The sequence below is a fragment of the Urocitellus parryii genome, chromosome 10, assembly GCF_045843805.1.
Source record: "Urocitellus parryii isolate mUroPar1 chromosome 10, mUroPar1.hap1, whole genome shotgun sequence".
NCBI lineage: Eukaryota > Metazoa > Chordata > Mammalia > Rodentia > Sciuridae > Urocitellus > Urocitellus parryii.
Window position 1 is genome coordinate 6690029 of NC_135540.1, and position 14986 is coordinate 6705014.

General features: G+C 36.2%; 2 protein-coding genes across 5 annotated transcripts in view; one reads left to right on the forward strand and one right to left on the reverse strand.

Annotated features, from left to right (window-relative positions):
• The window catches only part of Mfsd8 (major facilitator superfamily domain containing 8), an 89513-nt gene that overhangs the window by 46849 nt on the left and 27678 nt on the right, over positions 1-14986 (reverse strand). The gene's annotated exons all lie outside the window — the stretch shown is intronic.
• The window catches only part of Abhd18 (abhydrolase domain containing 18), a 39804-nt gene that overhangs the window by 13676 nt on the left and 11142 nt on the right, over positions 1-14986 (forward strand). For 2 of the 3 annotated variants that reach the window (XM_026390912.2, XM_077803283.1), the window contains exons 1-4: positions 8823-8907; positions 9246-9305; positions 11192-11209; positions 13289-13427. In XM_026390912.2, coding sequence (XP_026246697.2) covers positions 9247-9305; positions 11192-11209; positions 13289-13427 — 216 coding nt within the window. In that variant the 5' untranslated portion in view covers positions 8823-8907; position 9246. Of the gene's footprint in view, positions 1-8638; positions 8718-8822; positions 8908-9245; positions 9306-11181; positions 11210-13288; positions 13428-14986 lie in introns of those variants that run through there. The other variant, XM_026390907.2, reaches the window with a different exon arrangement.

A 14986-nucleotide genomic window follows, 5' to 3' on the forward strand; every position in this document is an offset into this window, starting at 1 on the left:
AGAGAATACAAATGGAAGACATGATTTACAGTAGAAGGGGTAGAGAGAGAAAAGGGGAGGGGAGGGGAGGGGAGGGGAGGGGGGATAGTAGACAATAGGACAGACAGCAGAATACATCAGACACTAGAAAGGCAATATGTCAATCAATGGAAGGGTAACTGATGTGATACAGCAATTTGTATACGGGGTAAAAGCGGGAGTTCATAATCCACTTGAATCAAACCGTGTAATATGATGTATTAAGAACTATGTAATGTTATGAACGACCAATAAAAAAAAAAAAAAAAAAAAGAAAGGGGGATTTCTGTGCTACAGTTCAGCCACCTGCTGAGCATTCACAAAGAGACCTGGATTTGATCCCCAATACTGCAAAAAAAAAAAAAAAAAAAAGAGGGAATCATGTCCTTTAACTCAGTGTTAGAAATAATCTCAAAATTTATGGAGAGTTAAGGATTCTTTCCAACGGTGACAAGAATAGGAAAATAAGTAACTTTTATCTCTCTAGTGGCGTATTTTTCACCATAGTTTATTCTGATAAATTACCAAGCAATACATATTGACATCTATTTTTCCTTTCTCTCTTTAATTTTTTGATAAGTAACTTAGCTCATTGTATTATCATTTTACAAAATACAAAGAAGAAAAAAAGTTACTGATAATTCCAACAAGGAAGATCACTGCTCTTTTATTTACATTCTTCTAGTCTTTTTAAAATTTTTTTGTAGTATTGGAGATTGAACCCGGGGCCTTATGTATCTAGACCAGTGCTTCACCACTGGACTATATCCCCTGCACTTTTTTTGTATTTTTAATTTTATTTTGAGACAATTTCCTCTAAGGTGCATAGGCTGGCCTCAAACTTGGCAACCTTCCTGCTTCACCCTGCCAAGTAGTTGGGATTACAGGTGTGTGCCACCGCATCTGGCTATTATCACATTGATAGTGCTTGGTATTCCACATGGTGGCTTCTACCATGATTTTCTAGTTCCCTATGGTGACTATGAAATTTCAATTTTTTTCTGTTCAGATGCCTTAACACTGAACATCCTAGTATACATCTCTTTGCCTAGCTAATTTTTTTTGCCATATATGTAGGAAAATATTAATACTGTTATGATAAACTTATGTGTATCCACAAGGAGAAATCCTTTCATCTTGTCAATTGACTCATTATTCATGATTTTCTTTTCCTCTTGAGTTTCTGCTTTTACTGAGGCAGAGGGAAAGATGCATCAGGAAAATAAAGGGAGGGAAATCAAATATTCCTTTTCTTTACTAAATGGATTAAAACTGCTCCTAGGATCCAACTGTAGTGAGAAAATATATATAGTTATAGTTTGGTTATAATTATATATAGTAGGTATATATGTGTGTGTATGTATGTGTATATATATATATATATATACACACACACCTTAGAATATGGATTTAACTATGTAATGTGAAATAATTTATGAACTGTTATGTGTATTATGGATATCCCATATTAGAAATGTACTTATGTCAAAGTTCTAAATGAAGTATAATATTTTTAAGCACAGCATTAATTGAGCAAATGTAAATAATCTAGAATTCAAATTCTATCAAAAATTGAATTCTTTAGGGGCTGGGGATGTGGCTCAAGCGGTAGCGCGCTCGCCTGGCATGCGTGTGGCCCGGGTTCGATCCTCAGCACCACATACCAACAAAGATGTTGTGTCCGCCAAAAACTAAAAAATAAATATTAAAAATTCTCTCTCTCCCTCTCCTCTCTCTCTCTTTAAAAAAAAAAGTATAACTTCCCATTTTAAAAAAAAAAATTGAATTCTTTAAAAAGGCAAATATGATCATCTGGTTTAACGTTAAACTGCATTCATTTGTGTTTTATAGAATTTCAATTTTCATTGTCAGAAATCAGAAATAATTTTTACAAGTGAGGCATAATGGTACACATCTGTACTCCCAGGTACTGGGAAGAGCAAGAACCTGCCTCGAAATAAAAAATGATAAGGACTGCTGGGCACAGTGACACATGCCTGTAATCCCAGCAGCTCAGGAGGCTGAGGCAGGAGGATCGAAACTTCAAAACCAGCTTCACCAACTTTGGCAATAAGAAACTTAGTGTAGACCCTGTCTCAAAAAATAAAAATAAAAATTGGACTGGGATGTGGCTATGTGGTTAAGCGCCCAGGGGTTCAATTCCTGGTATCAAAAAAAGATGATAGATATAAATCCAGTCGTATCATTAATTACATTTAATAGAACTAGCAAAAATTGAGCAGGGAGAAAAGGAAAAAAGAGGGTTTCCTTTTATTTAAAAAATAATGGCTGGGGAATCACAAGTTCAAAGCCAGTCTCAGCAAAAGCGGGGTGCTAAGCAATTCAGTGAGATCCTGACTCTAAATAAAATGCAAAATAAAGCTGAGGATGTGGCTCAGTGGTCGAGTGCCCCTGAGTTCAATCCCCAGTACCCACAGAAAAAAAAAAAAAATGAACCAAATAAAAGGTGGTGTGGACGAACAGAAAACAAGTTCCAAACATACTGTGTGCAAGAAATGCATTCTTTAGGTTGAAAGTTAAGGAATGGAAAGAGATATTCCATACTAGAATTAAACGTAAGTCTTGACAAAATATTACCAGAATTGATGATGAATGATGTTTTATAATGGTAAAAATCTCTGGAGGTAATCAGAACCTAAAACTAAAACTTGCACTTTTTCTGGTGTTCTCTCTATAATTCTGAAAATGTATGGTAGTTTCTCTACCATACAGGTCTTATATACAAGAAAAATGCTTTAGAGTACCAATTCATATCTGTTTTGGTTGATGAGGTATTTAGCCCACTTCTTAAACTTAACAATTTTTTTTTCTTTAATTCTTTTTTTTTTCTTTCTGGTATTGGGTTTTGAACATAGGGACACTCAATCACTGAGCCACATCCCCACCCTTTTTTAATATTTTATTTTTTATTTGGAGATAGGGTCTTGCTTAGTTGTGTAGAGCCTCACCAATTTGGTGAAGCTGACCTCAAACTTTATGTGGTGCCAAGGATGGAACCCAGTGCTTCACCCACACTAGGCAAGCACTCTACCACTGAGCTACAACCCCAGCCACTGATCATTAATTTTTGACAGAATTTTTTCTTTCTTATCACTTAGAATAAGAAAATTATGCTAAGTGAAGCTCGCCAATCCTTAAAAAATAAATGCCAAATGACTTCTTTGATATAAGGGGAGTAACTAAGGACAGAGTAGGGACGAAGAGCAGGAGAAGAAGATTAACATTAAATAGGGAAGAGAGGGGGGGAGGGAAAGGGAGAGAGAAGGGAAATTGCAGGGAAAGGGAAGGTGATCCTCAGGGTTATATAAAATTACATACAAGAGGAAGTGAGGGGTAAGGGAAGAAGAATACAAGTGGAATAAATGTTTTATAGTAGAGGTGGTCGAGAGAGAAGAGGGAAGGGGAGGGGAAGGGGGATAGTAGAGGATAGGATAGAGAGTAGAATTCATCAGACACTAGAATGGCAATGTGTAAATCAATGGAAATGTAACTGATGTAACCGATGTGATTCAGCAATCTGTATACGGAGTAAAAATGGAAGTTCATAACCCTTCTGAATCAAATTGTGAAACATGATATATCAAGTAAGATGTAATAAAAAAAAAAGAAAATTAGTGCTCCTACACTCTCTCTGCCTCTCTTTTTCCTCTATACAATTTTGTTCCTTTTATATTTTAGAAGATTATAGAATTTGCCTTCTATTCTATAACCACAAGAGGCTCTACAGCTTAGTGTTTAAGAGTTTAGACTTGGGAGTTGGACTTCATAGCTTCGAATTCCTGCTCCACTATTCTGGATATAAGACCTTGCAAATATACTTAACTTTTCTGTGTCTTTGTTTCATCATCTGTGTAGAAAGAAAAACAATGGTATCTACTGAATCATTTCACTTAAAAATGTATTTGGCTTATAAGGATTCTGTAAATGTTATTGTGGGTTTTGTATTATGAAAAGCTTTAATATGTTTTGTTTTTAGATTGAATCAAATGTTAAAAAAACAATAGTATTTGAATATTATGAAGTATAGGAAATGTAATGGCAAAATGCATCTATAGAGTGGTTGTAAGGACATCACCAATCTCTGGGACTAACAAAAACTGAGAGGAGGCAGAAAGAGATGAGATGGTTCCTTTTATTTAAAAAATAATTAATAATTATCTTTGCTCTAATATTTATATCAGTCTAATATTTATATAGTCAGTTTTTCAAGTGTACTATTTTTACAATATTCTTTTTTTGGAATCCACTGAGTAATTACTCTTTTATGGTATTAAAAATGTAATCCAGGGCTCAATCATACTAGGCAAGTGGTCTTACCACTGAGCTACGTCCTCAATCCTTTTTTAAATTTTAAAATTTCGAGAACAGAACCTTGCTAAATTGCTGATGCTGACCTAGAATTTGTGATGCTCCTGCCTCAGCCACCTGAATAGTTGGAATTACAGGCAGGCGTGTGCCACCCTGCCCCATTTAATTCTCTCTATCTTTTGATTTTCTTTCTTAATTTTTTCTTTTAATTTTTGTTATTCACCTTGGAAGGGTTTTTTGATCCTTCACATTCAGTATTTGGTCATTGTTAAAATTAATCTGATTAATACAGATTCTGTTAAGTTAAAATGCATATTATAAACTCTAGAGCATCTACCAAAAGAGAAGGAGACAGAATAGCTAATAAAAGGAGATAAAATAGAATTAAAACTTACTCAATTAATCCAAAGGAGTGTGGGAACAAATTTTAAAAGGAACAAAGAACAAGACAGAAGCAAATAGAAAGCTTTCTGTCATGTTCTTATAAGCCCTTTTTAATTCTCCAACTTTCATTTTTGTTTTTTCCTCTTAGAAACTTAATATTATTTATGGATTTGGAAGTTTTCTGCAAAAGGATACAAATTAGAATTGTCATGAGTATTTAAATTTTTAAACAATTAAAACAACAAAAAATTATTTTTTGTAGCAGGGATTAATCCTGGGAGTACTTTACTACTGAGTCACATCCCAACCCTTTTTAAATTTTTATTTAGAGACAGGGTCTCACTAAGTTGCTTAGGGCCTCACTAAGTTGCTGAGGCTGGCTTTGAACATGTGATCCTCCTGCCTCAGCCTCCTGAGCTGCTGGGATTACATGCATGTGCCACCCACCATGTCTGGCTAAACAGTTTTATTGAGGCATATTTTACTAATGAAATCCACCCATTTCAAGTGTACAATTCAGTAATTTTTAGTGACTTTACCCAGTGGTACAACTATCACCGTAATAGAATGTTAATTTTTTTCTGATTATTTCTGTTATGAATTCAACTGTCAGTTGTTTTATTTGTCCATCTCCACCCCCACCCTTTTTCTTTAAATGTGAGACCCTTAGTTGTTCATTAATACTTATGAGTGGAGAATTGAATTGCTTAATATAGATATTTGGCTTGGGTTTCCCCAAAATGTAAAGTTTCAAGGATTTTGTGTTTTGTTTTAGCCGGTATCAGGACTAGATCCAGGAGGGCTCCACCTCTGAACCACATCTCTAGCTGCCCTTTTTTTTTTTTTTTTTTTTTGAAAGAGAGTCTAGTTCAATTGCCCAGACTGGCCTCAAACTTGCAAACCTCCTGTCTCAGCCTACTGTGTAGCAGGAATCCAGGTGTGCATCACTGCACCAGCTACCCACATTATTTTAGGACTATCGTGTATATTGATGTCTACAGAAAAGAAGAAAATTCAAGAAATGTATGTCACCTGGTAGACTTTACTTTTACTCTCTATAGGTTGAAAAGAGGCAGAAGAGGTATCTCCCCTGCAGTATCTTGAGTAAGGAAGATTTATTTGGGGACACAAATGTCCATTCTAGGAGCCTGGACTTTCCCTAAGAGACTTGAGTTTTCTTAGAGGACAGTCCTCTAGTTTCAAGTTGTAGGTAACACCATGCCATATGTAAATAAGTCTTTTATTTAGTCACCCTGATTTCTGCCTCGCTATCCATTCCCCAATCTCAGTTTTTAGAGTCTCTTGTAGCCCTACGAAACAAAAATAGCTTCTGCCTCTACCATACCTATCTCCTGTGTCTCTTCTGGGCTGCTCCTCTAGTTCTTAGATTGAAAGCCTTTAAACTCACTTTAATATATAGGCTTATTCAATAGATGTATGTTCAGCTGTTTATCTTATTAAATATTGTATATGTCCAGGCTAGGCGCTGTGGCACACAACCGAAAATCCCAGCTACTCTGAAGGCTGAGACAGGAGGATTGCAAGTTGGAGGCCAGCCTGGGCAACCTAGCAAGACCCTGTCTCAAAAGAAAATGTTAAGGGCTGGGGATGTGGCTCAGAGGTGGAACACTTGCTTGTGTGAGGCATTGGGTTCTATCCTCGGCATCATATTTTTTTAAAAAAGTAAAAATAAAGGTATCATGTCTACCTACAACTAAAAACAAATAAATAAATATTAAAAATATAAACTTTAAAAAAAAAAAGAAAATGTTAAAAGGGTTGGGAATGTAGCCCAGTAATAGAGCACCTCTGGCTTATTCCCCAGTGGGGGTGAGGAGAATAATCCAAGGAAACGGTCTCCTTACTTTACCTTTCCTATTTTATATTCGCATTTCCGCTTTATGTGCCACGTCTGTATGCCCTTCTCATTTCTCATATAGCTGAAAAAACAGCTACCACTGCCCATACAGTCTCCATATCCAGATGCTCAATGGAATCTAACTGCAATCCATCCCAATTTCTGCATTACCAAAAGAGCAAATCTTATTGCCCAAATTTGGCCTGTATCTGGTTCAAACAGTCTGAGCAGACAGACTGATAATGATCCTTTGTAAGATCAGTGGTCAGTTAGTACTATAACAAAAGATTCCTATTAATTTCAAGCTGTTCTCCAGTAATGAAATCACTACAGACTTTGCCATAAGACAAAAGGAAAGTACATGCAAATAGTAACAGAGATGCCCTGCTTTCTACTGGGAAAAAAAAAAAAAATTGTGTGTGTGTGTGGTAATGGGGATCAAACCCAGGCCCTTGCACATGCATGATAGGCAAGTGCTCTATCACTGGGCTACATCCACATTACTTGTTTTTTAATTTTGAGATATGATCCCTATAACCTGCCCAGGTTAGTCTTACCCACAGTCCTCTTGCCTTAGCCTCCCCAAGTTCTGGGATTCTAGGAATGCACCACCATGCCCTTCTACTGAAGAAATTCTTAAATGTTTTCATTTCCACCCCAAATTTTTTTTAAATATAAGAAAATAGGATAGTGCTGAGTATGCACTGTGAAGCAGAGTTATGATTATGAGATTCAAAAGTAAGTGTTCCTGTTGGCACAAAATCATCATTGAACCAGCCTTAAGTGTATCCATGTTCTGCTCAACAGTTTATTCACAATAGAAAACTATTAATGTTCCCTCTTTTTAAACAAAGAAGCTCAGAATTGGGGTTTTCTGTTGCTTGATAACGCAGCCACCTCAAGTTAGACCTTGAGCTTTTATAGTACAATATTTTAGTATAATAGCAGCCCAGAAGCATTCTGCCTCTGAGCTACATCCCCAGCCTTTTTCTAGATTATCTCTATTTTGAGCAGAGTCTCATTAAGTTGCTGAGAATGACCTCAGACTTGGGACCTTCCTACTTCAGCCTCCTGAGTAGCTCGGATTACAGTCACGCGTGCCAACGTGCCTGGCCCATGATGATCTTAAAAAGAAAAGTAAATCAGTTTGGGAAGATGAAAAATTCCTGAAGATGAATTATAGTGATGATGGCACAACAATGCAAATGTACTTCGTGCCATTGACTTATATAATTAAAATGGTAAATTTCTTATGTATATATCTTACCACAGTAAGATAAAAGAGATGGCATATAGGGGGAAAAAAAACACACTAAATAAGAGAAAGACAAACAGAAAACTATGTTTGTTTTTTCTGGCATGGATTGGCTTCACCTCCCAGTATCAAAATTTTAATAAACAAGATCCTATGATGTACTACAAGGTAAAAAAAAATAAAAACGAAACAAAAAAAAAACAATAGAATATAACAACAACAACAAAATCTATTTTATTGATACATCAACAGCACAGCCAAGCAGAGCTATACCTAAAGACTTTATCCCCTATTCCACCCCCAATATTGAAGATCAAACCCAGGAGCACTTTACCCTTAAGCCACATCCCAGCCCTTTTAGTTTTTATTTTGAACACTGAGACAGTTATCACGAGGTATCTATTAGGGACTTGCTGAGTTGCCAAGACTGGCCTGGAACTTTCGATCCTCTGCCTCAGAGTCTCAAATCACTGGAATTTTAGGCATGTGTCACTCACTATACCTGTCTAATCATTGTATTTTAAGATCATCATATGTTGATGTTGTATTACAAAGTTGTGGTATTGACCTAGGTAAAGAATAATTACAATAAATTCTGTTTATATTGTATTGAATATTTTAATATCCTAACAAAGTAAACTTACAATTGTTTTGTAGCTTTTGAACATACTGGTTAGTCAATTACAAATTGAATGTCAAGTTCTAAATGACGTTTTCTGCCAAATAATTTACTGACAAATATTTTAAGAACTGAAAACCTCTTGAAGAGAATTTCATTTTTTCTTTTTAAATAGGTTCCAATTTATTGTGCCTAAGGAGTGGAACAGCAAATACAGACCAGTGTGCATTCACCTTGCTGGAACCGGAGATCATGTAAGACCTCACTGTGACACTTTAATCCCTAGATACTTTGTTGACATAGTCTCCTTAGCAGAGGGGCCGCTGGGTTCTCAAAGCATGTCCTTTTCTCTTTCCTAGCATTACTGGAGGCGGCGAACACTGATGGCCCGTCCCATGATTAAAGAAGCCCGGATGGCTTCTTTATTGTTAGAAAACCCGTATTATATCCTTCTGTGATGCCTGAGAAGTATTTTCTCTATCTGTATATTTAGTTATCAAAAGGAATGATTGATAGTAACCAGCTTTTCCAAACCAGTTAAATTCAGTCCAGAAAATGTGTCAGCAAAAATGAAAAGAAGTAAAAGATTATTCCATGCATTTAAAAAACTAATAGAAGGATGTACTTCTATTTTATAATAAAAATAATTAAATTATACTTCTAGTTTTTTATACTTATGCTGTATTTAATATTAAGTTGACTGCTATTAAGAAAACACTCATATTTTAAATGCATTTATAGTATCAGTTGAGGTTTAGAACAGTTCTTAACTTAATTTTCAAGATGACGTCAGAAGAAGAAATGAAACTGATGCACAGATATAAAGAAATGTTCAACTACTGGTAATAAAAGAAATACAGAGTTAAAGCAATAATTACCAATGATTTGAAAAAATAAAACCTAGTACTGGGGAGGCTATGTGAAATGGGCATTCTGATTACTAATGACTGTGAACATGAGTTCAGCTCTTTAGGAAAGCATTTTCCCCATATTTTTTAAGAGCTTTAAAATGGCCAAGCATCTTGGCGCACACCTGTAACCCCCTTTGGCTCAAAAGGCTGAGGCGGGACGATTGCAAATTCAAAGCCAGCCTCAGCAATGGTGAGTCGATAAGCAACTCGGTGAGACCCTGTCGCTAAATAAAATACAAAATAGGGCTGGGGATGTGGCTCAGTGGTCAAGTGCCCCTGATTTCAATCCCTGGTAGCCCCTTCCCTTGTCCCCCACCCCCCACAAAAACAGAACCTTAAAAGGTCTACATCTGGGCTGAGGGTGACTCAGTGGTAGAGCCCTTGCCTAGCATGCCTGAGCCCCTGGTTCAGACCCCAGCACCACAAAAAGAAAATCTCATGTCCCTTGTTGGGAGTGATTTTGATTCATAGAATTTGTTGCTTAGAATTTTGATTCTAAGAATAAAATACTAGGAAAAAAAAGAAAAAAGATATTTACATAGGTTTATTTATAATAGTAGAAATAAATGCACAGTAGAGAGATGATTGAGCAGCTGGTTCAAAACATTGATATTTTATATAATTGATTGTGTTGTTTTTATTGCTTTAACACTATCTTTGTGACCTTGTACCTATTAACCTTTTAGTACCTCCCTTTCCTCATTGATAAAAGGGAATACGTTATTAGGTTATTAAATACTTAACACTGTCTAGAATCATAATTGGCAAATAATAAGCATTCAGTGAGTTTTAACTGTTATATTTTAAATTTATAATAATGTGTGAAAAGTATTCATGAAATAAAAATAGGATATAAAACTACAATTCTCAGTGGTAAAGCTTGTGCTTAGCATGCACAAGGCCCTGGGTTCAATCCCTAGCACCAAAATCAAATCAAAACAAAACAAAACCATGTAGCATCATCTGGAAATGCACCCCCACTAACCAAAAAAAAAAAACAAAAAGCACCTAAAAACAGAAAATCCAAATTAAAAATTTGTGGGGACTGGAATTGTTGCTCAGTGCCTAGTATGCATGAGGCACTGGATTCAATTCTCAGCACCACCTACAAATAAATAAAATAAAGGTCCATCAACAACTAAAAAATATTTTAAAAATAAATAAAAAATTGTATAAGGGCAAATATCAGAAAGAAATCCACAAAAGTACTTGGCGTGGCTATAGATAAAGTTAGTTTTCTTCTAAACACATTCTTCATTTCCTGGATTTCTGTAGGAAACTTAATTTCTTAAATTAAAAAAAACTCACTAAATATTATTTTAAATTTATTAAAGATTGTACAACTCTATGAGTATACCAAAAACATTAATTTATATGTTTTAAATGGATATATGTTATGTGATTGTATCTCAGTAAAATTGTATAAATTAAAAACAAAAGGCCAAGCCCAGTGTCACACACCTATAATCCCAGGTACACAGGCAGCTGAAGCAGAAGGATTTTGAATTCAAGATTAGCCTCAGCAACTTAGCATGACCTGTTTCAAATAAAAAAATAAAAAGGACTGAGATTGAGCATCCATGGGTGTTCCCAGTACCACAAAAAAAAAAAAAAAAAAAAAAAAAATTAAGAGAACTAAGCTGAAAAACCTGAGAACTTCTAAATATCCTATTGAGATAACTAGAGAGCAGTTATTTTGGTTTAATTAAATTGTGTTCAACTTGATTATTTTGCTATAAGTTTGTATGTTTTACAGCAAAAGTATATCTAATTATTTCAAAACTTTCTCTTTGACCCACATTCTTAAATGGCTGCAGGAAACCCAAGGACCAAGTGTAAGTATGAACCACCTTTATCTTTGAAGTACTAATACCTAATTTTCAGTAATTTAAAAAATGTTGGTAGCCTTCAGTTGACTATTTACAAGTTTAATATCCATGTGTTATTGGGGGAGGGGTTGTTATGACTGTAGTGGGTGTGTTTACTTTAATTCTTATTTAAGACTTTCGCATTTTAATGTATGATAAGGAGGTCCAATAAGACATTTTAATCGATTGAATTAAGATATATTATATTTCTGATTGGAACTATACTTTTTTTGTTTTTTGGGCACCAGGAATTGAACCTAAGGGTGCTTTACCACTGAACTACATTCCCAGTACTTATTTTGCAACAGGGTCTCCATAAGTTGCTTAGGGCCTGGTTAAATTGCTGAGGTTGGCCTTGAACTTGCAATCATCCTGCCTCAACCTCTAGAATCACTGGGAGTACAAGCATGCGCCACCACACCTAGCAAAACTACATTTTATTCACAATGCATCTTACAGAAAGTGTGAAGATATGGGCTGAGTCTGTAGCTCATTGGCAGAGCGCTTGCCTAGCATGTATAAGGCCCTGGGTTCAATCCTTAGTACCACATAAAAATAAACAAAATAAAAGCATGCTGTCCATTTACAACTATAAAAAAAAATTAAGAAAGAAAGAAAATACGAAGATAAACTATTCTCTTTCTGGTCTTTTAAAATGATGAACTTTGATGGCAGTGTTTTTTTCATTTCTGTAATCTCTGTTGTGTTTGTTTCATTCAATAAAAATTTGACCCTATACATGAGAAATATAGCAACTGTTATTTAGAAAAGCATCTATTATTAGAAAAGGTCCTGTTAGGCCTGGGGATGTGGCAGTGGTAGAATACTTGCCTAACATGCTATGCCTGGGTTCCATCCCAGCATATAAAAAAGAAGTGGAAAGGAATAAGTCCTCTCATAGAGCTCATATTCCAGAACTGTAGATAGATGGGAATAAATTAGCCAGTCATGAATGCTATTTGGGAGGCCGAAGCAGGAGAATATCAAGTTCAAGTTCAGCCTCAGCAACTTAGTAAGACCTTGTCTTAAAATAAGAATTTAAAAAGGGCTGGGGATCCAACTCTGGTAGGAGCACCCCTGGGTTCAATCCCCAGTATCACACACACCAAAAAACAAAGAAACAAGCAAAAAATATCTAGAGGAGTCTACTAAAGTGTAGTGAGAGGCAGCCAGGGTTTAAAAGAAGGACTCTTGAGTCATAACATACATAACTTAAATTTGTCACTTGCCATTTATTAATTGTCTGACCTTGGTCTCTATTTTTATTGTGTATGTATTTATTTACTTTTCAGTACTGGAGATTGATTTCAGGGATGTTTTTTAAGAGAGAGAGAATTTTTTTTTAATATTTATTTTTTAGTTTTCGGCGGACACACATCTTTGTATATGATGCTGAGGATCGAACCCGGGCCGCATGCATGCCAGGCGAGCGTGCTACCGCTTGAGCCACATCCCCAACCCCAGCCCTTTTTATTTTGACACAATATCTCACTGGGTTTCTCACTATCTTAACTGCTACAACCCCTTGAATATCTGGGATTGTTGGTGTGTGCCACCATGCCCAACTCACCTTGGCCTTTTTAAGTACCAGTTATCTCATTTATAAAATGGGAACATTAACCAGGCCTTTCTCAAAATAAAAAAGGCCTGGGGGTATAGCTCAGTGTTCAAGCTACAGAGGCTGAGACAGGAGGATGGCAAGCTCAGGGCTAGCCTGGGCAACTTAGTGGAACTCTGTCTCAAAATAAGAAAATTAAAAGGACTGGAATATAGCTCAGTGGTAGAGTGCCCCTGTGTTCAATCCCCTGGCCTGCAAAATAAATAGGTAGGTACTGAGTGAGCTAGTTGAAATTCAGTAAAGGTTACATTTGTAATTAATGTATAGAACAATGTTAGCAGCCCTCTCATTTTGTCAGTTTTTTCCATTGCTTTTCTTTGTTGTCTAGTGTTTTAAGGGAAGAACATGAAAACTGGGTGCTAATGAAAATCTGCATATATTAAAATACAAATGTATAAATCATTTTCTACTTTGTTTTGTGAGACTAGAAGGTCCAGCTTAAAAAATGTATCTGACCTTTTTGTGATGGGAGGAGCTCTTGTTTTAGAATCTGCAGCTCTCTTGCACTGGCTAGAGAGAGAAGGTTATGGACCTCTCGGAATGACCGGAATATCCATGGGAGGACACGTAAGCCTCTTCCTTTCAACTTACATTTTATTGTGATTATGCTTATGGGAGCTAGGGAATCAGGTTATTTTTAAAATTCACTTTAGGGATAGAATTATTTTTAGTTTGGGAGAAAAAACATCAAATTTCTAAACCTTCATTCCAATTCTGATGTGACAATGTAATTTTTGATATGATTAATATAGACTTTTTTGGTACTACTCCATAGATATAGCTCAGACATTGGATTTAATATTTTATCCAGAGTTTATTATAAAATTTAACTTTACATTTGCCAAGTGTGAATGTCCCATTTTGCTATTAAACTGGTCAAGATAGCTAAACCATCTCCATCCCTGGTTCTACCAACATATTTGACCCTTATCTGTCTTTTATCGTGTCCTGAAACAGACTCCTTGTTGGTTTCTTCCTGTATCTAGTCTTTTCTCTCATGAGTCTTGCTTATAACAAATATCCTCTACACCAGTCTGCCCTGCTAAGAACCTGCCAGAAGCTTGCTTTAACAGTGAGTTCTCATTGTCCCCCATGCTAACACTCTTTAGTGCCCCTCCATGCCCTCACCTAGCCCAGCAACAGCTTACTTCTAGTCTCACCCACAGACTGGGCTTCATCTCTCATTAATACTTTTCCCTGAACTATGATGATTTGTCTAGTTTAGCATTCTGTTTTTTCTATAAAGCAGTTGGTTCACTGAGGGCCAAGAATGTCTCAAGTATAGGATGTTTTCTGAAGGTCATTTGAATTATAAAATTAAGTTTAAAAACTCAAAATTCAAAACAATTACCAAGTCAGGCATGAGAGCACACACCTGTAATCCCAGTGACTTAGGAGGCTGAGGCAGGAGGATTACAAATTCATCAACAACTTAGTGAGAATGTCTCAAAATATTTAAAGATAATAAGAATTAAAACTACCAGATAGGCTGGGGATGTGGCTCAAGCAGTAATGCGCTTGCCTGGCATGCGCGGGGCGCTGGGTTTGATCCTCAGCACCACATACAAATAAAATAAAGATGTTGTGTCCACCGAAAACTGAAAAATAATTATTAAAAAATTCTCTCTCTCCTCTCTCTCTTAAAAAAAAAAAACTACTAGATAGTGAAACTGAAGGTAGAAAAGGATTCATATTCCTACCTACTAGTGTTTCCATGTTAGCTTCCTTGAATCGCTTCTTTGACAATGTCACTCCTTCATTCAAACCTCTTTATTCCCTGTACAACAAAGGGACCACTAATCTGATCCTAATTAATCTTTCCAGCCCTGCCAGTCTCATTCACCCTTTTGGCCAGTAATCTATTAACCAGCCAATGAGCTGTTCCCTTACCAAACCCTGTGCTTCTGTGTAATCTTGGCTTTGAACATATTAACTCCCTTATGCTAGCCAAAACCCCATCTCGTTACCCTGAAAGACTCTGCCATTTCTTGAAGCCTTCTATGATTCCTCCAACCAAAAGGCACGTTTCCCTTCCCTAAACACACACATTCCATCATGTCATGCTCCTGTGTAATCTGCTCTATAGTTCCCCCATGCTTGGTGTCCCCAGTCAGCCTTGAGGTCTG